Source organism: Oncorhynchus gorbuscha, linkage group LG02 (genome assembly GCF_021184085.1).
Source record: "Oncorhynchus gorbuscha isolate QuinsamMale2020 ecotype Even-year linkage group LG02, OgorEven_v1.0, whole genome shotgun sequence".
Lineage (NCBI taxonomy): Eukaryota > Metazoa > Chordata > Actinopteri > Salmoniformes > Salmonidae > Oncorhynchus > Oncorhynchus gorbuscha.
The window spans coordinates 60,059,114-60,084,674 of NC_060174.1; the positions used below are offsets into that span (position 1 = coordinate 60,059,114).

The window sequence follows — 25,561 nt, forward strand, 5'->3', positions numbered from 1 at the left end:
AGTTTTTTTGTATCCGCTAGTTTGTCATTACTGCCACGGGAAAGGACACATTGTCTCTCAGTGTCCTAAGTGGAAACAGAAAGAGAGAGAGGAAAGGCGGTTTCTTCTTGTGAGAGTGCTCCGGCCCATTAATTAAGTCTCTGGTTGGAATTGGTGTATCTCCTAAATATGATTTTGGATCAGATGTGTATGAACTGTTTCAGACGGGTTTGTGTCTTGGCAGAGTCGTGATGCTGTTAATAAGCAGCCGGTTAAGATACTATGAGACACTGGGGGAGCCCAATCCTTCGATTTGGGGTTGTTTTGCCTTGTTCTGACAGTTCCGTGGGTGGTTGCAGTGTTTTGCTGCGGGGCGTGGGTATGGGTTGCATGGAAGTTCTTTTGTATAATATGGTTCTTGAGTCTGATCTTATTTCTGGTTCCTTTGTCGTTTGAGCTTACCTGTTAAGGGGGTCTCATTAATTTTGGACAATGATTTGGCTGGAGGGAAGGTTGTGCCAAATCCTGTCATTTGTAAGGAACCCAGAGTAGAGGAACCTTATGGGGTATCAGAGTGTTCCCAGCGTTTCATCAGACTTTGAAGTCTATGTTGAGAGTTTACTGCTTTGAGTTTGAGAAACAATGGGATGAAGGGGTTCCTCTTGAGCTGTTGGCAGCATGTGAGGTTGTTCCGTAATCTCTTGATTTTAGTCCGAATGAATCAAATCAAAGTTTGTCACGTGCGCCGAATAGAACAGGTGAAATGCTTACTTACAGGCTCTAAACAATAGTGCAAAAAAGGTATTAGGTGAACAATAGGTATGGAAAGAAATAAAACAACAGTAAAAAGACAGGCTATATACAGTAGCGAGGATATAAAAGTAGCGAGGCTACATACAGACACCGGTTTAGTATGAAAGTTGTTTTCTGTTGGTGGTGAGCATGTAGGATATATTTGCTGTCTTAAAACCTGTTGAGGCGATGGGTTCCCCTACGGGAACTCCACCCCCCCGTTCAGCTGAAAAGGTGGCGCAGGGAATGCAAAAATATTCTTTTGAAATATTTAGCCTCCACACATTAACAAGTCCAATACCTCAAATGAAAGATAAACACCTTGTTCATCTACCCAGCGTGTCAGATTTTTAAAATGTTTTACGGCGAAAACACAACATATATTTATGTTAGACCACCACCAAACCAAAGAAAAAACATAGCCATTTTTTCCAGGAAAAAGATAAAAATCACAAAAGCAGGATTTAAGAAATAATCAATCACTAACCTCTTGAAAATCTTCATCAGATGACAGTCAGTTACACAGAACATTTATGTTTTGTTCGATAATATGCATTTTATATCCATAAGTCTCGGTTTACATTGACGCCATGTCCAGAAAATCCTCCAAAATATCCGGAGGAATTATAGAAAGCCACGCCAGATAACAGAAATACTCATCATAAACTTTGACTAAAGATACATGTTCTACATATAATTAAAGATACACTGGTTCTTAATGCAACCGCTGTGTCACTTTTTTTTTTTTACGTTAACACTGCAATAATCTGAGACGGCGCTCAGACGTAACAATATTTCTCCGCCATGTTGGAGTCAACAGAAATACAAAATTACAACATAAATATTCCCTTACCTTTGATGATCTTCCATCAGAATGTACTGCAAGGAGTCCTAGTTCAACAATAAATCGTTTTGTTTCATAATGTTCAATTCTAGTGTCCAAGTAGCAGCATTTGCTACCACATTCAGCTCACATGGCCAAAAAATGACTTCTGGTCCAGGATAACTTTGCATGAAAACTTCCAAAACTTCCAAAAGACATATTACAGGTCAAAGAAACTGGTCAAACTAAGTGCAGAATCAATCTTCAGGATGTTATAATCATATATATCCAATAGCATTCCAACCGGATCATTCGTTTTCATCTGGGGCTGATTAGAACAGCCGAAGCACTCAAAGTCAAACGCACCACAACCAAATGGAATTCTTTTGCGACACCAATTACTTTTCTTCCCATTAGGTCAAAGTTCACAGCAAATGCTCCATTACACTTTCTACTGAATGAGGACATCTAGTGGAAGATGTAGGAAGTGTTTCCAGATCCGTAACTTGTTGGGAAGGGAGGGGGCGATGACGTCAAAGTTGCCCCAACTTTCAGGATTTCAAAACTTGTTTGGAAGATTGCCTGCCCTGTGAGTTCTGTTATACTGACAGACATAATTCAAACGGTTTTAGAAACTTCAGAGTGTTTTCTATCCAATATTAATAATAATATGCATATATTAGCAATTTAGGACAGATTTTGATGCAGTTCACTATGGGCACGCAATTCATCCAAAGTGAAAATACTGCCCCCTATCTGTAAGTGGTTTTAAGGGGGAAGGTGTTAACACTCCTCAGTTAGCAGGCTTAAGCAAGCTAAAACCCCACATGATAGCTAAAACTAACTAGCAGAAATTGTTAACAAGTTAGAAATGATTTAGACACACTTTGCTGTAGGCTACTATTTACTAGTTAACAAAAAATTATGTATGTCGTATAAAATATATTCACCCCACCCAGTATCTAACTTACCAGAAAGCATGTAGTCCTTGGCTCAGACAGTTTGGTAGTGTGGGCTCAATAGCATCTCATTAGTGTGCAAGATCTTGAGAATCAGCTGCACATGTGATGGAAGAATGCACTGTGCATGCAGAGGGTTGCAATTCCATTGAATTGGGGATAGTTTAACCAAACTATGCCACAAGACCTCGAATTGCCTTATGTGTATCCCACAAAAAAAGGTTCACTGTTATAAGCTTACTTTTTTGATGAATTTAAGCAAAATTTCAGGACTTAACTTCCCATGAAATATTCCCGGGAAAAGTTCTGGAAATTAGCCGGAAAGTTTCCGACCCTTTGCGACCCTAAATCAGACCCTTTAATCTGTACTTTGTTGAAGCTCTTTACCAGTGATTACAGCCTCGAGTCTTCTTGAGTATGACACTACAAGCTTGGCACACCTGTATTTGGGGAGATTCTCCCATTCTTTTCTGTAGACCCTCTCAAGCTCTGTCAGTTTGGATGGGGAGTGTTGCTGGACAGCTAATTTCAGGGCTCTCCAGAGATGTTCGATCGGATTCAAGTCTGGGCTCTGGCTAGGCCACTCAAGGACATTCAGAGACTTGTCCCAAAGCCACTCCTGCATTGTCTTGGGGTCGCTGTCCTGTTGGAAGGTGTACCTTCGCCACCAGTCTGAGGTTCTGAGCACTCTGGAGCAGGTTTTCATCAAGGATCTCTCTGTACTTTGCTCCGTTCCTCATTCCCTCGATCCCGACAAGTCTCCCAGTCCCTGCCAATGAAAAACATCCCCACAGCATGATGCTGCAACCACCATGCTTCACCGTAGGGATGGTGCCAGGTTTCCTCCAGACGTGACGCTTGGCATTCAGACGTTCATTCTGAGTTCAATCCTGGTGTCATCAGACCAGAGAATCTTGTTTCTCATGGTCTGAGAGTCTTTTTGGCAAACTCCAAGTGGCTGTAATGTGCCTTTTACTGAGAAGTGGCTTCTGTCTGGCCACTCTGCCATAAAGGCCTGATTGGTGGAGTGCTGCAGAGATGGTTGTCCTTCTGGAATGTTCTCCCATCTCCACAGAGGAACTCTAGAGCTCTTTCAGAGTGACAATCAGGTTATCGGTCCCCTCCCTGACTAAGACACTTCTCCCCAGATTGCTCAGTTTGGCTGGGCTGGCAGCTCTAGGAAGAGTATTGGTGGTTCCAAACTTCATCCATTTAATAATGATGGAGGCCACTGTGTTCTTTGGGACCTTCAATGCTGCAGACGTGTTTTGGTACCCTTCCCCAGATCTGTGCCTTCGACACAATCCTGTCTTGGAGCTCTACGGACAATTCCTTCGACCTCATGGCTTGGTTTTTGCTCCGACATTCACTGTCAACTGTGGGACCTTATACAGACATGCGTGTGCATTTCTAAATCATGTCCAATCAATTGAATTTACCACAGATGGACTCCAATCAAGTTGTAGAAACATCTCAAGGATGATCAATCAAAACAGGATGCACCTGAGCTCAATTTCGAGTCTCATAGCAAAGGGTCTGAATACTTATGTAAATAAGGTATTTCTGTTTTTATTTTTTATACAGTTGCAAAATGTCTAAAAACCTGTTTTCGCTTTGTCATTATGGGCTATTGTGTGTGGATTGAGGAAAAAAAAATGTAATCCAATTTAGAATAAGGCTGTAAAGTAACAAAATGTGGAAAAATTCAAGGGGTCTGAATACTTTCCGAATGCACTCTTTATTATGTTGACCATTAACAGACTTAGCAAAAATAACACTAATAGATGTGCTTATATGCCTATACCTGAGCATTGTCTTCCTCTGAATAGTTTTCAATTGAATAACACTAATTAAAATGATGACTACTTTGTTGAACTGTTTGAGAAAAGTCAAGTTGACTGATAATGTAATAGTAAATCATTTAATATTTGAAATTCCTTCTATCAACCTGGGAGTAGAAGCCACCTTCACGCATCACGCCGACAGAAACAAGCATCTTTCTGGTAAGAAGAGGGGCGGGGGGGTATGCCTTGTGATTAACACGACTTGGTGTGATCATAACAACATACAGGAACTCAAGTCCTTCTGTTCACCTGACTTAGAATTCCTCACAATCAAATGTCAACTGCATTATCTACCAATAGAATTCTCTTCGATTATAATCACAACCATATATATCCCCCCCCCCCCCCCCCCCCCAAGCAGACACATCGATGGCCCTGAACAAACTTTATTTGACTCTATGTAAACTGGAAACCACATATCCTGAGGCTGCATTCATTGTAGCTGGGGATTTTAACAAGGCTAATCTTAAAGCAAGACTCCCTAAATTCTATCAGCATATCGATTGTGCAACCAGGGCTGGTAAAACCCTGGATCATTGTTATTCTAACTTCCGCAACGCATATAAGGCCCTCCCCTGCCCTCCTTTTGGAAAAGACCACGACTCCATTTAGTTGCTTCCAGCCTATAGACAGAAACTAAAACAGGAAGCTCCCGCGCTCAGGTCTGTTCAACGCTGGTCCGACGAATCTGATTCCACGCTTCAAGACTGCTGCGATCACGTGGATTGGGATATGTTCCGCATTGCATCCAACAACAACATTGATGAATACGCTGATTCGGTGAGCGAGTTCATTAGAAAGTATATCGGCGATGTCGTACCCACAGCAACTATTAAAACATTCCCAAACCAGAAACCGTGGATTGATGGCAGCATTTGCGGGAAACTGAAAGCGCGAAGGACTGCTTTTAACTAGGGCAAGGTGACCGGAAACATGACCGAATACAAAGAGTGTAGCTATTCCCTCCGCAAGGCAATCAAACAAGCTAAGCGTCAGTATAGAGACAAAGTAGAGTCGCAATTCAACGGCTCAGACACAAGAGGTATGTGGCAGGGTCTACAGTCAATCACAGATTACGAAAAGAAAACCTGCCCCGTCGCGGACCAGGATGTCTTGCTCCCAGACAGACTAAATAACTTCTTTGCTCGCTTTGAGGACAATACAGTGCCACTGACACGGCCCGCGACCAAAACCTGCGGACTCTCGTTCACTGCAGCCGACATGAGTAAAACATTTAAACGTGTTAACCCTCGCAAGGCTGCCGGCCCAGACGGCATCCCCAGCAACGTCCTCAGAGCATGCGCAGACCAGCTGGCTGGTGTGTTTACGGACATATTCAATCAACCCTTATCCCAGTCTGCTGTCCCCACATGCTTCAAGAGGGCCACCATTGTTCCTGTTCGCAAGAAAGCTAAGGTAACTGAGCTAAACGACTACCGCCCTGTAGCACTCACTTCCATCATCATGAAGTGCTTTGAGAGACTAGTCAAGGACCATATCCCCTCCACCCTACCTGACACGCTAGACCCACTCCAATTTGCTTACCACCACAATAGGTCCACAGATGATGCAATCGCAACCACACTGCCCTAACCCATCTGGACAAGAGGAATACCTATGTGAGAATGCTGTTCATCGACTACAGCTCAGCATTTAACACCATAGTACCCTCCAAACTCGTTATCAAGCTCGAGACCCTGGGTCTCGCCCCCGCCCTGTGCAACTGGGTACTGGACTTCCTGACGGGTCGCCCCCAGGTGGTGAGGGTAGGTAACAACATCTCCACCCCGCTGATCCTCAACACTGGGGCCCCACAAGGGTGCGTTCTGAGCCATATCCTGTACTCCCTGTTCACCCACGACTGCGTGGCCATGCATGCCTCCAACTCAATCATCAAGTTTGCAGACGACACTACAGTGGTGGGCTTGATTACCAACAACGACGAGAAGGCCTACAGGGAGGAGGTGAGGGCCTTCGGAGTGTGGTGTCAGGAAAATAACCTCACACTCAACGTCAACAAAACAAAGGAGATGATCGTGGACTTCAGGAAACAGCAGAGGGAACCCCCCCTATCCACATCGACGGGACAGTAGTGGAAAGGGTAGTAAATTCAGTTCCTCTGCGTACACATCACGGACAAACTGGTACACCCACACAGACAGAATTGTGAAGAAGGCACATCAGTGCCTCTTAAACCTCCAAACTTTTACAGATGCACAATCGAGAGCATCCTGTCGCTGCCTGGTACGGCAACTGCTCCGCCCACAAACGTAAGGCTCTCCAGAGGGTAGTGAGGTCTGCACAACGCATCACCGGGGGCAAACTACCTGCCCTCCAGGACACCTACACCACCCGATGTCACAGGAAGGCCATAAACATCATCAAGGACAACAACCCTGTTCACCCTGCTATCATCCAGAAGGCGAAGTCAGTACAGGCGCAACAAAGCAGGGACTGAAAAACAGCTTCTATCTCAAGGCCATCAGACTGTTAAACAGCCACCACTAAATTGAGTAGCTGCTGCCAACATACTGACTCAACTCCAGCCACTTTAATAATGGAAATAGATGTAAAAAAGTTATCACTTTATTTATTTTAAATTTGACCCCCTTTTCTCCCAAATTTCTTGTTATCCATTTGTTAGTAATTACCATCTTGTCTCATCGCAACAAAGCAGGGACTGAAAAACAGCTTCTATCTCAAGGCCATCAGACTGTTAAACAGCCACCACTAAATTGAGTAGCTGCTGCCAACATACTGACTCAACTCCAGCCACTTTAATAATGGAAATAGATTTCAAATTTCTTGTTATCCATTTGTTAGTAATTACCATCTTGTCTCATCGCTACAACTCCCGTACGGGCTCGGGAGAGACAAAGGTCGAAAGCCATGCGTCCTCCGAAACACAACCCAACCATGCTTCTTAACACAGTGCGGCTCCAACCCGGAAGACAGCCGCAACAAGATGTCGGAGGAAACACCGTGCACCTGGCCACCTTGGTTAGCGCGCATTGCGCCCAGCCCGCCACAGGAGTCGCTGGTGCGCGGTGAGACAAGGATATCCCTACCGGCCAAACCCTCCCTAACCCAGACGAGGCTAGGCCAATTGTGCGTCGCCCCACCGACCTCCCGGTCGCGGCCGGCTGTGACAGAGCCTGGGCCCGAATCCAGAGTCTCTTGGTGGCACAGCTTGCGCTTCAGTGCACTAGACCACTGCGCCACCCGGAAGGCCTCACTTGTCACTTTAAACAATGCCACTTAATATAATGTTTACATACCCTACATTACTCATCTCATATGTACTGTACTCTCATACTGTACTCGATACCATCTACTGCATCTTGCCTATGCCGTTCTGTACCATCATTCATTCATATATCTTTTTGTACATATTCTTTATCCCTTTACACTTGTGTGTATAAGGTAGTAGTTGTGGAATTGTTAGGTTAGATTACTCGTTGGTTATTACTGCATTGTCGGAACTAGAAGCACAAGCATTTCGCTACTCACATTAACATCTGCTAACCATGTGTATGTGACAAATAACATTTGATTTGATTTCATAGAGTAGGAAACATACCTGGAGGACAGGAGCACTCTTGAATGACCTCCCTGGCAGTGCGAAGTCTGGGCAGTGCTATGGTCAGTCTCTGAAAGGGGACAACAAGAATACACAGTGCATAATGTTTCTTTGAATGTAGGTAAAATGTAAGATGTACAGTGGGGCAAAAAAGTATTTAGTCAGCCACCAATACTTTTTAATATACCCTTTGTTGGCAATGACAGAGGTCAAACGTTTTCTGTAAGTCTTCACAAGGTTTTCACACACTGTTGCTGGTATTTTGGCCCATTCCTCCATGCAGATCTCCTCTAGAGCAGTGATGTTTTGGGGCTGTTGCTGGGTAACACAGACTTTCAACTCCCTCCAAAGATGTTCTATGGGGTTGAGATCTGGAGACTGGCTAGGCCACTCCAGGATCTTGAAATGCTTCTTACGAAACCACTCCTTCGTTGCCCGGGCGGTGTGTTTGGGATCCTTGTCATGCTGAAAGACCCAGCCACGTTTCATCTTTAATGCCCTTGCTGATGGAAGGAGGTTTTTACTCAAAATCTCACGATACATGGCCCCATTCATTGTTTCCTTTACACGGATCAGTCGTCCTGGTCCCTTTGCAGAAAAACAGCCCCAAAGCATGATGTTTCCACCCCCATGCTTCACAGTAGGTATGGTGTTCTTTGGATGCAACTTAGCATTCTTTGTCCTCCAAACACGACAAGTTGAGTTTTTTCCAAAAAGTTATATTTTGGTTTAATCTGACCATATGACATTCTCCCAATCTTCTTCTGGATCATCCAAATGCTCTCTAGCAAACTTCAGACAGGCCTGGACATGTACTGGCTTAAGCAGGGGGACACGTCTGGCACTGCAGGATTTGAGTCCCTGGCGGCATAGTGTGTTACTGATGGTAGGCTTTGTTACTTTGGTCCCAGCTCTCTGCAGGTCATTCACTAGGTCCCCCCGTGTGGTTCTGGGATTTTTGCTCACCGTTGTGATCATTTTGACCCCACAGGGTGAGATCTTGCGTGGAGCACAAGATCGAGGGAGATTATCAGTGGTCTTGTATGTCTTCCATTTCCTAATAATTGCTCCCACGGTTGATTTCTTCAAACCAAGTTGCTTACCTATTGCAGATTTAGTCTTCCCAGCCTGGTACAGGTCTACAATTTTGTTTCTGGTGTCCTTTGACAGCTCTTTGTTCTTGGCCATAGTGGAGTTTGTAGTGTGACTGTTTGAGGTTGTGGACAGGTGTCTTTTATACTGATAACAAGTTCAAACAGGTGCCATTAATACAGGTAAAGAGTGGAGGACAGAAGAGCCTCTTAAAGAAGAAGTTACAGGTCTGTGAGAGCCAGAAATCTTGCTTGTTTGTAGGTGATCAAATACTTATTTTCCACCATAATTTGCAAATAAATTCATTAGAAATCCTACAATGTGATTTTCTGGATTTTTTTAGCCCGTCTCCAGATCTCAACCCCATAGAAAATCTTTGGAGGGAGTTTAAAGCCTGTGTTGCCCAGTAACAGCAACAAAACATCACTGGAATGGGCCAAAATAACAGCAACAGTGTGTGAAAACCTTGTGAAGACTTACAGAAAACGTTTGACCTCTGTCATTGCCAAAAAGGGGTATATAACAAAGTATTGAGATAAACTTTTGTTATTGACCAAATACTTATTTTCCACCATAATTTGCAAATAAATTCATTACAAATCCCACAATGTGATTTTCTGGATTTTTCTTCCTCATTTTGTCTGTCATAGTTGAAGTGTACCTATGATGAAAATTACAGGCCTCTCATCTTTTTAAGTGGGAGAACTTGCACAATTGGTGGCTGATTAAATACTTTTTTTGCCCCACTGTAAGTAGTGGTAGAAATGTGGTAGAGTAGTGGTAGAAATGGGACAACCATTTTTGAATGGATCTCGAATTTGGAGATCAGTCTGAATTAAGGAGTCAAATTAGTTACATAAAGGGCTTTCAGAGCTAATTAGTCCATTTTTAATCATGATTAATCGAATTGTCTGAAAGCATTCAAAATAAACTGAAAACATACAAATACATAATCTATACAGCTAAAAACAAATCTATCTATACAATTAAAAAACTGTGATGTCACAACAAGTTGACTTTGTGGTAAAATAAAGTGTGCATCATCAATTTACCTGATTTTACTTACTGTTACTTTGGACAAAATCAACAAGTAAATATTCTTGTAATGCTTTTTGTGTAAAAAAAAATCTTAAAATTACAGCTCAATTTGAGCAATTTCTGAATTGGCGTTTAATCGTGATCAATCAGTGCAAATCTTGCAATTAATTTGTTTGTTTTTGTAACAACCCTAGTTACTTGATTATGGTGATCAGCTACCACAATGTTGATTTAAAAAAAGGCAACCTTACTGTATTCGAAAATGTGAGAAATCATCCTTCAAAATATTGCATTTGTATCAGTCTGATACGTTTAACTTTATTACAATTTTAAGTCATCCTCACCTCTTGCACAATTTTTTCAATGATATCCTGGAGACCAGGTACTGTTCCATTCTCATCCTGCGCGGATGCATCGGGATGGATCAGGAACATTCTCTCCATCTCCAATGTATGCACTCTGTACTCCAGGTAAGATGTCTTGAAGTTGACCAAAAAACAAAACGCCATAGAACACACCGACAGCATGATACAAAAGACAATTAACAGCCCGACTAAACAATATGAAAAGTTTGATTTGAGGCAGTTGATAGATTCCTTGGCCTTCTTATTCGCTGATTTTGCGTGGGATCCCATCCTGACGTTGGCAGCCAAAAAAATACTAGAAATCAATTGTAAGCACTTTTCCTGTGTGCAACATTTCCTGCTAGAAATAATCGATTTTTTAAAATGCCACTTTGTTACAGCATCGGCGCCATCACTAGAATGAACGTGTACATCTGAGTATAGGTGAATGGGGAGGAAAGCTGGACGCAACAGTAGCGTAGGCTGTGTAGTTGCGCTCACGCGCTCTCAGGTCGAATGATTTAGACCAGTAAGACAGAGACAGGGTGCCAAATACCATTCTTAGCACTCCCCTTAGTCCCTTCAATAAAAATAGCCTGCCTGAGATTTCACCTCTAGAATAATGGTGAATAAATGCATGAAAACCTGAATAATGAAACAAATTAAACTCTTATTCAAAACAAAGCAAAGTAATAGCATTCATTGATTTGACATAATCCATTAAATGGTACTGTACTTTGAAAAAAATATTGAAATATAAAATGAACCATTAATGGAAAATAATGGGGGTGGATTGAAATGTCACACTCAATGTTATTTATTCAAATGTTGTATCAACAAATTCATTTTAAAACTTATCAAGGAAAGTGCACTTGTCTATTTAAAATCCCATCTCTTGCAAGTGTGGAACTGGAATCTAGTCATGGGATGTTATATTGCCATCAACTGGATAAATATGACTACTACAAGTAGACCAATAGACTGCATTCTTATCACTGTCTTACTGACCATAGTGCCTTGAAAACTACCAGAAAATATGTCTAGCAATCAATCAACTTTAAAGAGCAATAATATTTTCCCGATGACAATATTCTATGTCAAATCAATTAATCTAAAGTTTAAAAAAAGGGGGTTAGTTCAATGTGAAGGAACACAATTGAGAACATAGTAAACAAATTTATTCACAAATCAAAAGGGATCATGAGGATTCACAAGTTAAATAAATTAAATCTGAAGCAGGCAGGCAGGTAAACTCAATCGGTATGTAAACAAGGGTAATAATCTCATAGATAGCGGACTGATGCAGTCTATAGAAGTCTCCCTTGGAGTAGAGAAATGTAGAGTAGTGAGTGCTGTGGTCTTCATGGTCACTTTTTCCTCTCCTTCCTCATGGGGTGGAAGAATGGATGCCAGATGGCCTCTTCCAGGGTGAGCCTCCTGGACACGTCATACTCCATCATACTGTGGATCAGGTCAAATAGCTGCTCGTGGTCTGAGCTCCTGGAGGACATGTATTGCTAAGGGGACAAGAGAAACGGTACATATTAGAAACAACATCTAGTTGTTGCACAGTATTTCATGTGTGCAGATCAATTGAGGTTGTTCCAGCGATTGTATTGTGGAATTTCTGATTCACAAAAAGGTGCTTGCTAGTTGCTACTGAATTGATTGATTTTTATAAACTAGTAAAAAACTTTTTTTTTAAATAAAGAACACAGTACATACATTTTATTAAACGTGACAGTGACAGTACAATCAAGTCAGTGACTTACTTCCATTGTGGTCCCTAATGTGCATGGTGCTTATCATACAGGTAACTGTAAGTGTTTTGAGTTTTACCTTGAGTGGTTTGCAGTGCTTCCTCACATATCTCCCTGAGGAACTGTGTTCATCCCAGTCCAGCCGGTCATGATGCACATACCGCCGCTTCCTGGGGGACATTTACACACTCTTAATTGACAACAACCATTTGTCTATGACCATGTGAATCTTAATCTTGAAATTGAGACTCAGGGTTATCAACCAAAAATCATTAACAAACACTAAACATACTTTGTTTTCTGTAGTAGGTGGACAGGTATGGGCCCCAGAACCCTCTCCATCATCGCCAGGTGTTCTTTGCTGTCATGCGTCTGAAATTAAAGTTAAAGTCCCCCCCAAAATTGAGCCTGGTCCCAGATCTGTTTGTGCTTTTGCCTACTCCATTGTCATGCCAAAACATGGCATGACAATTCCAGGAGATGGTAAGAGTAGAAATAAGGTTGTTACGGTGACTATGTTACCGCTACAGCAGCAGTCAAAAGTCATGACTGCAGTCAAATTCTGTGTGACCACTGAGTCAAGGTAACGAGGCTTCTCCAAAACTGCGCTATGCCGCCGCTGATCTTAATTAGTAGCTTACCAAACTTGCTAATGGCCTGGTACTCAGTGCTCTATTGTCCCTCTAATCACGCTGACGTCAATGCAAATGCAATCAAAAATCTAATCAAACCCTTCATGAGAGCCCTGGCATTCACAGTTTGAGTGAATTAGGGTTGCCCGTGGCGCAGCCAGAGCCAGCTCCTCATAGCTGGCTGATGCATGGAATGAAATAAGTGTTCCTATAATAAGCCCAAGTTGCGCAACATTTCTATAGGCTATGTAATTGTGAGAAAAGCTGATGGCCTCCATTAAAAAGTGGATCCATCAGCTTTCCATAGGTCAGGCCTACTTTATTTCTTTCTCAATCTTCCTAATATTCAGCACATTGCTTTGCTTTACAACTGGAGTAGCCTACCCAGCTGGCATGAAAATGAACTGCGGGAAAAGCGTCCTCCATTCAATATTTAAGTGCATACGGATGACATGTCTTCCGCCCCGCCCCGACAGGTGCGTGATATTTGCACATTTTCAATTCAAACTAATTTCACACATTATTTAGTACATGTGAAGACAACATTTTATTCAGAATAGTCTGAGGGGTCCTTCTGTAGCTCAGTTGGTAGAGCATGGCGCTTGTAACGCCAGGGTAGTGGGTTCGATCCCCGGGACCACCCATACGTAGAATGTATGCACACATGACTGTAAGTCGCTTTGGATAAAAGCGTCTGCTAAATGGCATATATATATATATATATATAGAATATTATCACCTTAGACTGCACACGCGGGGCATCATTCAAAGGCAAGAAGCGGCGCATACATTTTTTTCACCTTCTTCAAAGCAGTCGCAGTCATAGGTCTAAATGTTTTGATACGGTTTGTATCACAACTAAAGTGGCCGAATAACTAAACGTGGCCTGTAGACCCCTGGAACAGGGTGGTTCTTATGAGCCCAGTCATGTGCAATCGCATGTGAAAACTTTCCTCGTGCTGCAATATTTTTTGCTCAATTCTTAATATTAAGCACATGAATCTGCTTTACAACTGGTGTAGCCTACCAGGCATATACTTTTTGAATTTTTTTATTACCGCACATAACCTACATTCGCTATTCCGAGTGCAGGCTAAGGATGACATGTTACATTTTTGGTGGGCCATTCTAAATCCAAAATACTTCCACACATTAGTAGACTATATGTAAAAGACCGGATTAAATTGAGGATAGTCTGATGGGTGACAATATTATCAAGTGCTCGTCAAATTTCGAATAAGAGACATAGGCCAATTGAGATCGCGTGTGACTATTAATGTAGGCCTTGGGCCAATCGGTAATTTTGTAAATGAAGGATCTCTATGGCAATATACATCATTCACACGAGTTTCGTCAAAATCGGGCCAGTGCTGTCAGATATCGCATGTGACTAACGTACGAACGGAGACTGATCCACAGTCCCCTCCCCGAGTTCATTGGGGAGAATTCACTTTGTTAAGTGCTCAACACAAAACAGCCGCATGTGCACACACCCCCGGAAATCATTTGGGAAAAATAAACATTTATATTTTATTAAGCTGTGTTCAATTATATTATTCTTACTATAAAATAATGCCAGAAGAATTAAGCAAATTTTGTCTGCTATATAAACTAGTGCAGCGCACAGCAATATGGCATAGCCAGACCAGGGCCTAATATAAGGACGACTCAGAATATAACATTCTACTCTTCTAAAATAGGCTACATTTCCATCAAACCATAATGTTTCTTTAGACCTGCCCAAAATAAATAATGGATTTATTGTGTTGGTGTAGGCTGTATTAAGTGGCATTTATTAGTCTCCACATCAGTAGCTTGTGTGTGGAAGCCCGGAGATGCTAAACATGTTTATGTTAATTAATGGTAATTTACCATCTGACTGGCAGTTATTTGCATGACAGTCACCAGCTGACAATTTCATGACTGCCACAGCCCTAAGCAGAAAGACTGGCACCCAGGCTACAAAAATGGCAGGAAGGCAATTGTATCAATAAAAATATTTTTGCTGAAAGAAACTCCCTCTACTGCTCCTGTACCTACCTGGAACAGTGTTAACCCAAGATAGTACTCTAGGAGAATGCAGCCTAGACTCCACACATCACATGACTGATTCCACCCCAGCTCTGTGAAAACAAACATTAGAACAATTTAGACTTGCATTCCTCACTTTCACCAACACATTGGTTTCTCGCCACTTACCAAGGATGACCTCCGGTGCTCTGTAATGGCGGGTGGAGACCACAGAGGTGTGGTGCTCATGGTCAAAGGTGGCGTTACCAAAATCCACCACTTTCACATCTAGGTTCTTCAAAGTTCTCTCATCCCGTTTCTGTATTTGAAAACACAAGACACTTATTACACGCTGTCTGCTGCAGCGGTCCATACTGACTGGAGGGGACTGGGTAGGGGTGTGCCAATCTGGACCTACTGACTGAAGGGACTGGGTAGGGGTGTGCTGATCTGGCCATACTTTTATTTATAAATGGTTAAACCATTGACAGTTGGATTGGATGATACGCATGACTGGAAAAACTGAAGTGTTTTAAAATGCTTAAATAAAGGTTGTCAATATCTAAATAGTCTATGTGTGCTCTCAACTTGCAATGGTCAGTCAACTTACCATTTTGGCATTGTATTCCATGTCATAGTCAGAATTGACAAAGAGAATATTCTCTGGCTTCAGGTCAGTATGGGTCAGTTTATTTCGATGGAGAACTATAAAACAAAAATGAGTGTAGGTGTTAAGATACCTTCCTTTGTTCCTAAATTCCAATTTACATACATAAAACTATCCACCATCTGATGGTATAGAGCACACCATTCTCTAATAATTAGTATTAGGTTATTCAAATTCCACGACACGATGTTCAACTCAATATACAGAAATAGAACTTCCCATTTCCATGTTGCTTTTTCTAAAAACATCAAGCTGTATATTGTATCTATTTACATTTAACCAGAAACGTCCCATTGAGACAGGGAGTCTCTTTTACAAGGGAGACCTGGCCAAGAAGGCAGCAGCAGTCATCACAACAAGAGACGATTCGGCCTACAGGGAAAAAAAGGTACACTCGTCCTGAACAGTGTTTTGCACCAGAGTTTTACTCACAGGACACAGCTCTGAAGATCTGGTAGGCCATGTGTCTGATCTGGTCCACAGTGAAAGGCATGAAGCCGTTCTCCTTCAGAAAGTCAAAAGTGCTGAGACCCAGAAGCTCAAACACAATGCAGATGTGGCCATGGTAATCGAACCAGTCCAGCATACGCACACAGCCACTGTATGAGGGCAATAAGAAAACACATTAACACATGTTTCCTCTTTTTTTGGGACACTGAGCAAAGTTTTGGTCTTGTGAGTGGAAACTTGAGCATTGTGAGAATTTTGTGCAACTTTCGGCACACGTTTACAATGTACACAATACCCTTACAGTTTTAGACAGTGGCCAATTTGAGCATAATGTAGGCCTATCAACAAAACCAATGGAGCAAATCCCATAACATTTTCACATGGAAATCTCTTTTGATTTATATGATGTAGCTTACAGTACCCTATATGTGCTATTCAATGTAGGCCTACATTGCATGAGATTTTTTAAAACGTTTTTACATGAAGGGCTTGACATTAATTCATGATTTTTTACTTGGTCTGTAACATCATGGGCCAAATAGGTGACTACATTGCATTGTGTTGTATGATGCAAAAAAAAAAAAAACACTACTAAATATAATGAATTACCATACAATGAATTAGACAATGTAGGCTATCCCTCTGCCTGTTGGCTTATTTGCATATTAGAGGTCCGTCAAAAAACAAAACTACACCTTTAATTAAGACGTAAGCTTTTTTTTTTTACCAGACTGGCTTTTCAAAGACTTGAATTGTAGCCTACATATTGCACTCTTGTAGGAAGCAGTAATTCCCCATTGCGGACCTATACTTAATTATAACTGGGCTAATAACTAGCAAAGAATATCAACAAATGTGCACACGCATGGCTATGTGCTCTGATCTGAAAAGCCCATTCACTCACGAGTGATTGAAAGACCACTCAACGGCTACCCCTCTGCCTACAACTAAATTACAAACTCAATCTTGCAAAGTTAGATTTGTTTTGGTTTGTTGCATTGAAAAAAGGGGCTGATATGTTGTTTTCAATCACAGAAAAAACAATCTATATAGTGCAAACTAATACGGCGAACTCAGTGAAGTTCAATCTCTTCCGTCGCCTTGCAGTCCTGGAGGAAGTGCGCAGCCACGCACAGCTTAGAGGGAACATTGATTACCACCTGTTCGTATATCACCTCCAATCAGCTAAGCAGTTGGTCAGAGGTATATAAGAATGTTGTAGGCTAAAATGTGTGTCCCTTAGTCCCGGTTGCTCACAAGGTTCTCTCGTCATCCAGGGAGTTCATCTGTTCCAGCACCTCTACCTCAGACATAGCAGCCTCCCGGTAACGGTCAATGTTCTTAATGATCTTCAGTGCCACCCTCGTGTCATCACTACAAAAGCAGAGGTTGACAGAGAGAAGATAATGCCATGAGTGTAAACCCATTTGGTTGGCTTGAACAAGAAATAAAGATGTTACTTACTTCGGGTTGTCGATACATTCCACCACTTTCCCGAAAGCCCCTTCTCCTAAAGTGGATACAATCTCATCTAAAGGGGCAAAGGAGAAGATGTTAGTCCATCAGAACAGAGTATCTACAACAAGAACAGATAACTAGACTAGCAGCTGTCTACACCACAGCTACTCACTCTGGCTACATAGCATGTGTCACTTCACTCCTATTACTAGGAAACTACTACAATAATATTTCTCTAGCCTTACTGCTAATAGACGGAGAGAAAAAAAAACTTCCAAATCTCAAAGCTTCACAATATTTCTTAAAATATTCCAATGCCCCGAAGCTATACCCTACCTACACTGACATAATTCAAACATACATCAGACAAAAGGGTTACAGAAAGAAAGGTTGGTGTTCTATACATCTTGCTTTTAGTACGAGTCCATTGTGATAGATCAGGTGACCCTCTTCATCATCCTCAAAACTTCTGGATCTCTTCCTGCGGTGACTCCTCTGGAGAGAGGGGGGGGTTCATGGCCAACAGCATCACCACCATGATCATCATAAACCCGCCAGAACCAGGCCAGAATGCGCCAATCATTCATTCAGCGGGAGGAAGTTGATGAGGGGGAGGATATTCGGCCCATTCAGAAACCCAGGCCAGGCCACGGCAGCAGCAATTTCAAATGCATCCCCGAGAAACGCACAGGTGCCACCATAATGTGTGTTACAGAAGAAAAACATGGCAACATATTTTCAGACATGACTCACAATAGAAGTTCTTTCAATAAATGATAAGAGTAGTTATACAACAGAAGTGCAGCAGAACATCATCCACGGTTCAATGGCTGAGTTTTATGGAAGCATCTAATATTTGTGCCGAAATAAATATCTTAATCCAAACTTTCATTCCAATCACTTAAGATTGAAATGATTGTTTTACATTCTTTTTAATAATAAAGCATAGCACTGTTTTGGAATACCAGACCAATTAGTAATAATTATGCAAGTTCAAATAACCCCAATAACAAAATTATCAACCATAGATGATTACTGTTCTACTATGCGATCACCCAATTCAACAGACAGAAAGAGTTAGACAGATGGAGAGTATCATACCGAGTCTGAGCGCCCCTGGCTGTGACGGCGGGAGCGGTGTCGTGTGCGACAGCTCTGGTGGCTACGGCCACTGCGTGCGGAGGATTTGCTGTAGTGGTGCCAGTCTCTGTTCCTCCGCTCCTTACACGTCTCACCCTTGGCCCCATCCCTCTCCTTGTCCCCATGGCTCTCTCGCTCCACACTGGGCTCCTGGGCTCTGCGCTCCAGCTTCTTAGAGTCAAGGTGACACCTGTAGTCAAGGTAGACTACAGTCAAAACAACCTCAACCTGGAAGCTAAAAGTTCATATTCACTATCAAGTGGGAGACATTGCTTAATCACAGCAATCTTTTGATGGTTTGTATGATCCTACACATGCACTGCAAGTGAAATTCTGACTGATCACCTTCATTGCCTCGACAAACGGCCACTTGCTAAGGATGAGAATAAGGGACGAATACAGAATACAACAGGGTTGTTGATAAGGTAATCTCAGGCGTGAGGTATTATTCATCAGCCCTTGCAGCAGGGGTGTTATGTCTTGGCCGGTCAGGCGCCAGTAGGCAGCATCAGCCAAGTATCTAAAGACCACCTTCCCCTCTCCGCCGACACCTATGTTATCGGACTGCACAGTCATGCCTTTCCAACCTCTCACACACATTCCACATATATGCCTGGAATGGAGGTCATTCCCTCACCTGACAATGTTATAGTAGTAAATCCCACCTCTCAGCAAGAACACCAAGGATTTATTGGTCAATACTGTGTTTAGGATTGCTGTGGAACCTGCAAACTTGTACTTACATACTTGTTCAATCGTAAATAGACAAAAGTATATATACATTTTTAGGCCTATATAAATTGTAAATAGAACAAAATGTCAGTTAATGTCCAGAAATACTATCCCTGTGATTGATTGTAATAACTGTTTACAGTTAATAGTCAGTGGTGTTTACATTTGAATTCACCTTGCCATAATAAAAATGTTACATGTTCTGATAGAGGTTTTATGACAGCATCTTCAAGAATGTTGGCTGAACATTTTCAACAATGCTGACCCTAAATAGAATCAATGACATTCATTATTCATCTTAGCTTGAATAGTTGATGGCACATGAGCAGAGTGCCTTATTTACCTTTCGTATGTTTTGTCGTGGTGGTACCGCCTCGGTCTCTTTTCCCGGTCACTGCTATGGGAACTTCGCCTCTGCCGTTTGCGAATGTCCTGCTTCTCCTCATAGCTATACTCCTCAACCCAGCCATCAGGGTGTCGCATGCGCCTGGAACGCCGCATCTGCCAAACAAGGAAAGGCAGTGAGTCTATGCAATAAAAATTAAGACTTCTTAGAAAGCCTATCCTCATGCATTCCTGTATATCTTGGTTGTAAAATCCATACCAGCTGCAATGAAAGGAACGCGCTGCCCCTGGCATGGCTCTGGTGAAAAGCTAGCCTGACTGTCTGCTTGTCACGTCTCATATCAGATGTGACTGGACTGTGGACATACTTCATTTCCGACTTCAGAACCAAATGTATTAATACAACTGAAGTAGGCTAACCCATGATTGGCTGATATACAGGAAATATGCTAGCTGGTATGTGTGATGCTGTTTAAATCGCTTAAAATCTACACATAAAACGTTAGCTGTGACATATCAGTAGCGTAACTCGTTAACAGTGGCGGCAGGGTAGCCTAGTGGTTAGAGCGTTGGACTAGTAACGCTAGCTAAGTGTTAACTAGCTATGTCAACAAACCAACAAATCACTCTTGCGTTAACGTTAGCACACAACAAAGTAGCTAACTAACGTTATAGACAACTGTTTATCGTTAAGTTTCGATATGCCAATATCAGAGTTATCTTCAGGCAAGCTGAAAATAACACGAAATAAGCTAACGTGCTGCAACTTCGACAGTTCTCGGAGCGAAGAGCATTGGCTAACGTTGATTGCTCGGTAGCTAACATTAGCTTTAACGTCAAGATGGTTTATTGCGCTTTTAAGTTTAATGTAATGAGCTTATATTTCGCTGTTAAACATAAAGATACCCTCACCTCAAACAACTGGTAGTCAAGTTCTGTAATAAGACCCTGTACTTTCCAGCCAAGCTAAGGGAACGATATTTCAAGTACGGTTGCAAATTATGTCACGACCACTGACTGATAAGTACTCAAAATACTCAACAAAAATGGCGACCGTGTGGTTTGGAACAAAGCACTCTGACGTCAGCGGGATGATGGGAAATGTAGTTCATAACGCTCACTCAACGCAGGTTTACTCAATTTCCACGTTGCCAAAATGTTTGACACTGACATATCCTTATTTCCAGAGTAAATATAAAACTAGTCTCTCACCTCAACTTAAAGGATAAATACAATATTGTATCCAGTTAACCCTGACCTGACAAAACTTCTAAAAGGTTACATGCAATTGCCCTCTCTCAAAATGAGTAGGCCTGAGGAATTTGAAAGAATCAAAAGATGTGTCCTTCCATAAGGAACATTCAGAAAATGTTGTTGGGGTGTATACAATGGTAGCATGAAAAACATTTAAGCAAAAAGGCATGAGAACCTTTGGTATTGCCTAACAGTAGATCCTCCAATGAGGAGTTATGTCATGAGATTTTTTTTCCCAGATGGTCATTCAGTGTTGACACAAATATATTGACCTGACTAACCCAGCTGATGCCATAAATAGTTTTTGTACATAATTTGCTGGCAGGGTTTAATGTTTATGACCATCCCTTCAGCTATTATTAGTCCCTCTATTTTATGAATATCGTTGCAGCTTTGCTTACAGGTTTGTTTTTCAACGCAGCTGGTTCAAGAGTAAGCAGAGATGTACAGTCAGGTCTATAATTATTGGTATCTTTGCCAGAAGATGAGTAAAAAATACTGTATAAAATAAATACAAAAATGTTTTATGACATTGGAGAATACCTTGGGAGGGATCTTGACCATTCCTTCATTCAGAATCTTTCCAGATACTTGATATCCTTCGTCTACCTCTTATGGACTGCCCTCTTTAATTGAAACCACAGGTTTTCAATGGACTTCAAGTCGAGACTGAGATGGCCATTGCAAAATGTTGATTTTGTGGTCTATTAACCATTTATTTGTGGATTTTGATAAAAACCCTCTAGAGTGTAAGCTGGGGAAGGGAGTTGGTTTAATATGGTCATACCAAAGATCCTTAGCTATCTGATTTACAATTTTAAGACCACTTAAAAAGGTATCATATTTTTGGGGGGATGAAACGTTGAATTTGGTATTACTGATATTAGTCAGTAGAAACACATTGAATAACAAATTCACTACATGGAACAACATATAGTCCAAAAAACTATCAAAAGGAAGTTTGTTCTGAAATGTCTGTCCTATATCTGAGAGATTATTATATGTTGTTTTTACATTCATTTATCCCCTTATTTTTAGGCACTAATACATTGCCGTCGGAAAGTATTCAGACCCCTTGACTTTTTCAAATGTTGTTACATTACAGCGTTATTCTAAAATATATATTTTTTAATGATTATCCTTAGCAACCAACCAACATATCCCATAATGACAAAGCGAAAACACAGGTTTCGAAATTTTAGCAAATGTATAAATATATATATATTTTCAACATATTTACATACAGTACCAGTCAAAACTTTGGACACACCTACCCATTAAAGGGTTTTTCTCTATTTGTACTATTTTCTACATTGTACAATACTAAAGACATCAAAACTAGGAAATAACATATATTGAATCATGTCGTAACCAAATGTGTTAAACAAATCAAATATATTTTATCTTTGAGATTCTTCAAAGTAACCACTTTGCCTTGAAGACATCTTTGCACACTCTTGGAATTCTCTCAACCAGCATAACCTGGAATGTTTTTCCAAAAGGAGTTCCCACATATGCTGAGCACTTGTTGGCTGCTTTTCCATCACTCTGCGGTCCAACTCATCCCAAATCATCTCAAATGGGGTTGAGGTCGGGTGATTGTGAAGGCCAGGTCATCTGATGCAGCACTCCATCACTCTCTTTCTTGGTCAAATAGCCCTTACACAGCCTGGAGGTGTGTTGAGTCATTGTCCTGTTGAAAAACAAATTATAGTCCCAATAAGCGCAAACCAGATGTGCTGGCGTATCGCTGCAGAATGCTGTGGTAACCATGCTAGTTAAGTGTGCATTGAATTATAAATAAATCACAGACAGTGTCACCAGCAAAGCACCCCTACACCTCTTCATCCATGCGTCACAGTGGGAACAACACATGCAGAGATTCTCCGTTCACCTACTCTGCGTCTCACAAAGACACAGCGGTTGGAATCCAAAATCTGAAATTGGACTCATCAGACCAAAGAACAGAATTCCACCAGTCTAATATTCATTGCTCATGTTTCTTGGTTTCTTTTTTATTATTGGTGTCATGTAGTAGTGGTTTCTTTGCAGCAACACGACTATGAAAGCCTGATTCACATAGTCTCCTCTGAACAGTTGATGTTGAAATGTGTCTGTTCCCCCGAGAAACATTTATTTGGGTTGCAATCTGAGCTGCAGTTAACTCTAATGAACTTATCCTCTGCAGCAGAGGTAACTCTGGGCCTTCCTTTCGTGTGGTGGTCCCGAGAGACAGTTTCATCATAGCACTTGATGGTTTTTGCGACTGCACTTGAAGAAACATTAAAAGTTCTTGAAATTTTCCAGATTGTCTGACCTTCATGTCTTAAAGTAATGATGGACTGTCGTTTCTCTTGGCTTATTTCAGCTGTTCTTTCCATAATATGGACTTTTACCAAAATTTTACCAAATTGGGCTATCTTCTGTTTACCACCCCTACCTTGTCACAACACAACTGATTGGCTCAAACACATGAAGGAAAGAAAAAACTATTCTAAAAATTAACAAAGCACACCTGTTAATTAAAATGCATTCCAAGTGACAATCCCATGATGTTGGATGAGAGAATGCCAAGAATGTGCAAAGCTGTCATCAAGGCAAAGGGTGGCGACTTTGAATAGTATATTTTGATTTGTTTAACACTTTTTTGGTTACAACATGACTCCATGTGTTATTTCATAGTTTTGATGTCTTCACTATTATTTTACAATGCAGAAAATAGTCAAAATAAAGAAAAACCCTGGAATGAGTAGGTGTGTCCAAACTTGTATTCAGACTCTTTGCTATGAGACTCAAAATTGAACTGTTTCCAATGATCATCCTTGATATGTTTCTACAACTTGATTGGAGTCCAACTGTGGTAAATTCAATTGATTGGACATGATTTGGAAAGGCACACAACTGTCTTGATAAGGTCCTACGGTTGACGGTGCATGACAGAGCATAAACCAAGCCATGAGATCTGGGGAAGTGTATCAAAATATTTCTACAGCATTGAAGGTCCCAAAGAACACAGTGACCTCCATCATTATTAAATGGAAGAAGTTTGGAACCACCAATACTCTTCCTAGAGCTGCCAGCCAGGCCAAACTGAGCAATCTAGGGACAAACAAGATTCTCTGGTCTGATGAAACCAAGATTGAACTCTTTGGCCTGACTGCCAAGCGTCATGTCTGGAGGAAACCTGGCACCATCCCTACGGTGAAGCATGGTGGTGGCAGCATCATGCTTTTGGGATGTTTTTCATTGGCAGGGACTGGGAGACCTGTCAGGATTGAGGTAAAGCTGAACAGAGCAAAGTACAGGGCTCTCCAACCCTTTTCCTGGAGCACTGCCCAACCCTTTTCCTATAGTTTTTCTACTCGAACCCCAGTTGTAAACTAACCTCATTCAGCTTATCAACCAGCTAATTACTAGAATCAGGTGCACTAGAGTAGAGATCGAGCGAAAACCTACAGGACGGTAGCTCTCCAGGAACAAGGTTGGAGTGGCCTGGTTTGTACTGACCTAATTTAAGTCTGTCTGCTATTTCATGTTTGCATCAGTAGGGGGCAGAAACATTTCATTACTCAAAGGACAATATGTGCCGCAGTTTAATGCATTTCAATGCAAGGTCAATCTGAACACTTACACTTCCTCACTTGGTGAGACTGACAGACTTAACTCTTGACCCCAAAGAAAGTGGAGGGGAAAAGAGCTGAAGACATGTGTACTAATGAAAATGGAAACCATTAGCAGATCTTCTTAAACCAACAATTCAATTGAACTAAATAGTAGAATCAGGGGTGAAAATGAGGAGTGGTGGAGTGGGGTCTGGTGGGATGGGATGGGAGGAGTGACTGTTTTCACCCCCCTCGCATGAAGAGTGTGAGTCCCTTGTTTTGACACATAGGGAAGTGAAAGCTCTCATTGGTAATTGGAGTCCCTCCCTGATGTGGTCAGAGTAGGGAACTGAATCCCCTTTTGTCACATGGGTAGACTATAAGGACTGGGCTGGCCAATACCCCATCGCCGATACCAGGAGTCTATATGCCAGGAGGACAGTTAAGACTTGAACTAGTTTTACTTTCCGAGTTTTAATCCAAACAAGAGAAGCAAACATCAAAAAGATAATTGCATTGTATTTTTATCTCACTCGTGATATCCCCATCTTCTATCTCCCATGATAGGAGTAACACGATGGACAACAACTTTAAAGGAGTAGCTAGGTAGAAGTTGTATGTGTACTGGTCTCATGGTACCCCTTTCACTGTGACATTCATAGACTGGCACCTGGCCACATAACTCCAGCCAAGCCACACAGATTTGATGGCATCAGTAAAGTCTACTGAGGAGGAGCCCTCCTCACGCCAAATGAAGTGGGTCTCTCTGTTCAGGATCAATATATCCCTGAGCATCTGCCAGGCCAGGATCATAAATCCAAGATGCTATGGGAGAGAGCTAGAGGGATGGAGGCTAGAGGGGGGGGGGGGTGAGAGGACGGCAGAGCAAGGAGAGAGAGGCTCCTCTTAGTGTATTGGACGACGGTTCAAAAGTTTAACGTGCCGGGCACCTGCTCACGTCTTTATAACCCTTGAGTCATTGTGTGTGGGTGAGGGCGGTGCACATTGATGGCCATTAAACAAAATACGAAAGCTGGGGCGGGTGGGGTGTAGTGGGGTG

At 41.8% G+C, this 25,561-nt stretch overlaps 2 protein-coding genes across 5 annotated transcripts in view; both read right to left on the minus strand.

Moving 5' to 3' along the window:
• The window catches only part of LOC124005577 (collagen alpha-1(XXIII) chain-like), a 176,954-nt gene extending 165,926 nt beyond the window's left edge, over window positions 1–11,028 (minus strand). Inside the window, exons 1-2 of one of the 3 annotated variants that reach the window (XM_046314975.1) lie at window positions 10,452–11,028; window positions 7,978–8,047 (exon numbers count right to left, since the gene is read on the minus strand). In XM_046314975.1, the coding sequence (XP_046170931.1) occupies window positions 7,978–8,047; window positions 10,452–10,742 (361 nt within the window). In that variant the 5' untranslated portion in view covers window positions 10,743–11,028. The remainder of the gene's footprint in view (window positions 1–7,977; window positions 8,048–10,451) is intronic. The other 2 variants (XM_046314982.1, XM_046314990.1) reach the window with 2 other exon arrangements.
• A 579-nt stretch (window positions 11,029–11,607) lies between these two features.
• Window positions 11,608–20,692, minus strand: clk4b (CDC-like kinase 4b). Of its 2 annotated transcripts, XM_046314955.1 has the most exons (13): window positions 20,558–20,692; window positions 19,644–19,801; window positions 18,530–18,758; window positions 17,833–17,923; window positions 17,435–17,501; window positions 17,228–17,344; window positions 15,953–16,119; window positions 15,464–15,558; window positions 15,043–15,172; window positions 14,884–14,966; window positions 12,504–12,583; window positions 12,291–12,381; window positions 11,608–11,968 (listed from the first exon to the last, which is right to left on the minus strand). In XM_046314955.1, the coding sequence occupies exons 2-13, from the start codon at window positions 19,799–19,801 to the stop codon at window positions 11,819–11,821; spliced, it is 1,458 nt and encodes a 485-aa protein (XP_046170911.1). In that variant the 5' UTR covers window positions 20,558–20,692; the 3' UTR covers window positions 11,608–11,818. The 2 variants fall into 2 exon arrangements, with proteins under 2 accessions (XP_046170911.1, XP_046170918.1); XM_046314962.1 differs by lacking the exons at window positions 17,833–17,923; window positions 19,644–19,801; window positions 20,558–20,692 and having other exon boundaries at window positions 18,530–18,669.
• Window positions 20,693–25,561: the final 4,869 nt, after the last annotated feature.

Bases quoted from the DNA above. Each gene is read 5' to 3' on its own strand.
- clk4b (XM_046314955.1), bottom strand. From the start codon at position 19,801: ATGCGGCGTTCCAGGCGCATGCGACACCCTGATGGCTGGGTTGAGGAG. The intron at 17,924-18,529 runs GTATGATACTCT...CCCTCTCTCCAG, and splicing joins GCCAGGGGCGCTCAGACTCG to AGGAGTCACCGCAGGAAGAG. The intron at 12,382-12,503 runs GTATGTTTAGTG...AATGTCCCCCAG, and splicing joins CACCTACTACAGAAAACAAA to GAAGCGGCGGTATGTGCATC.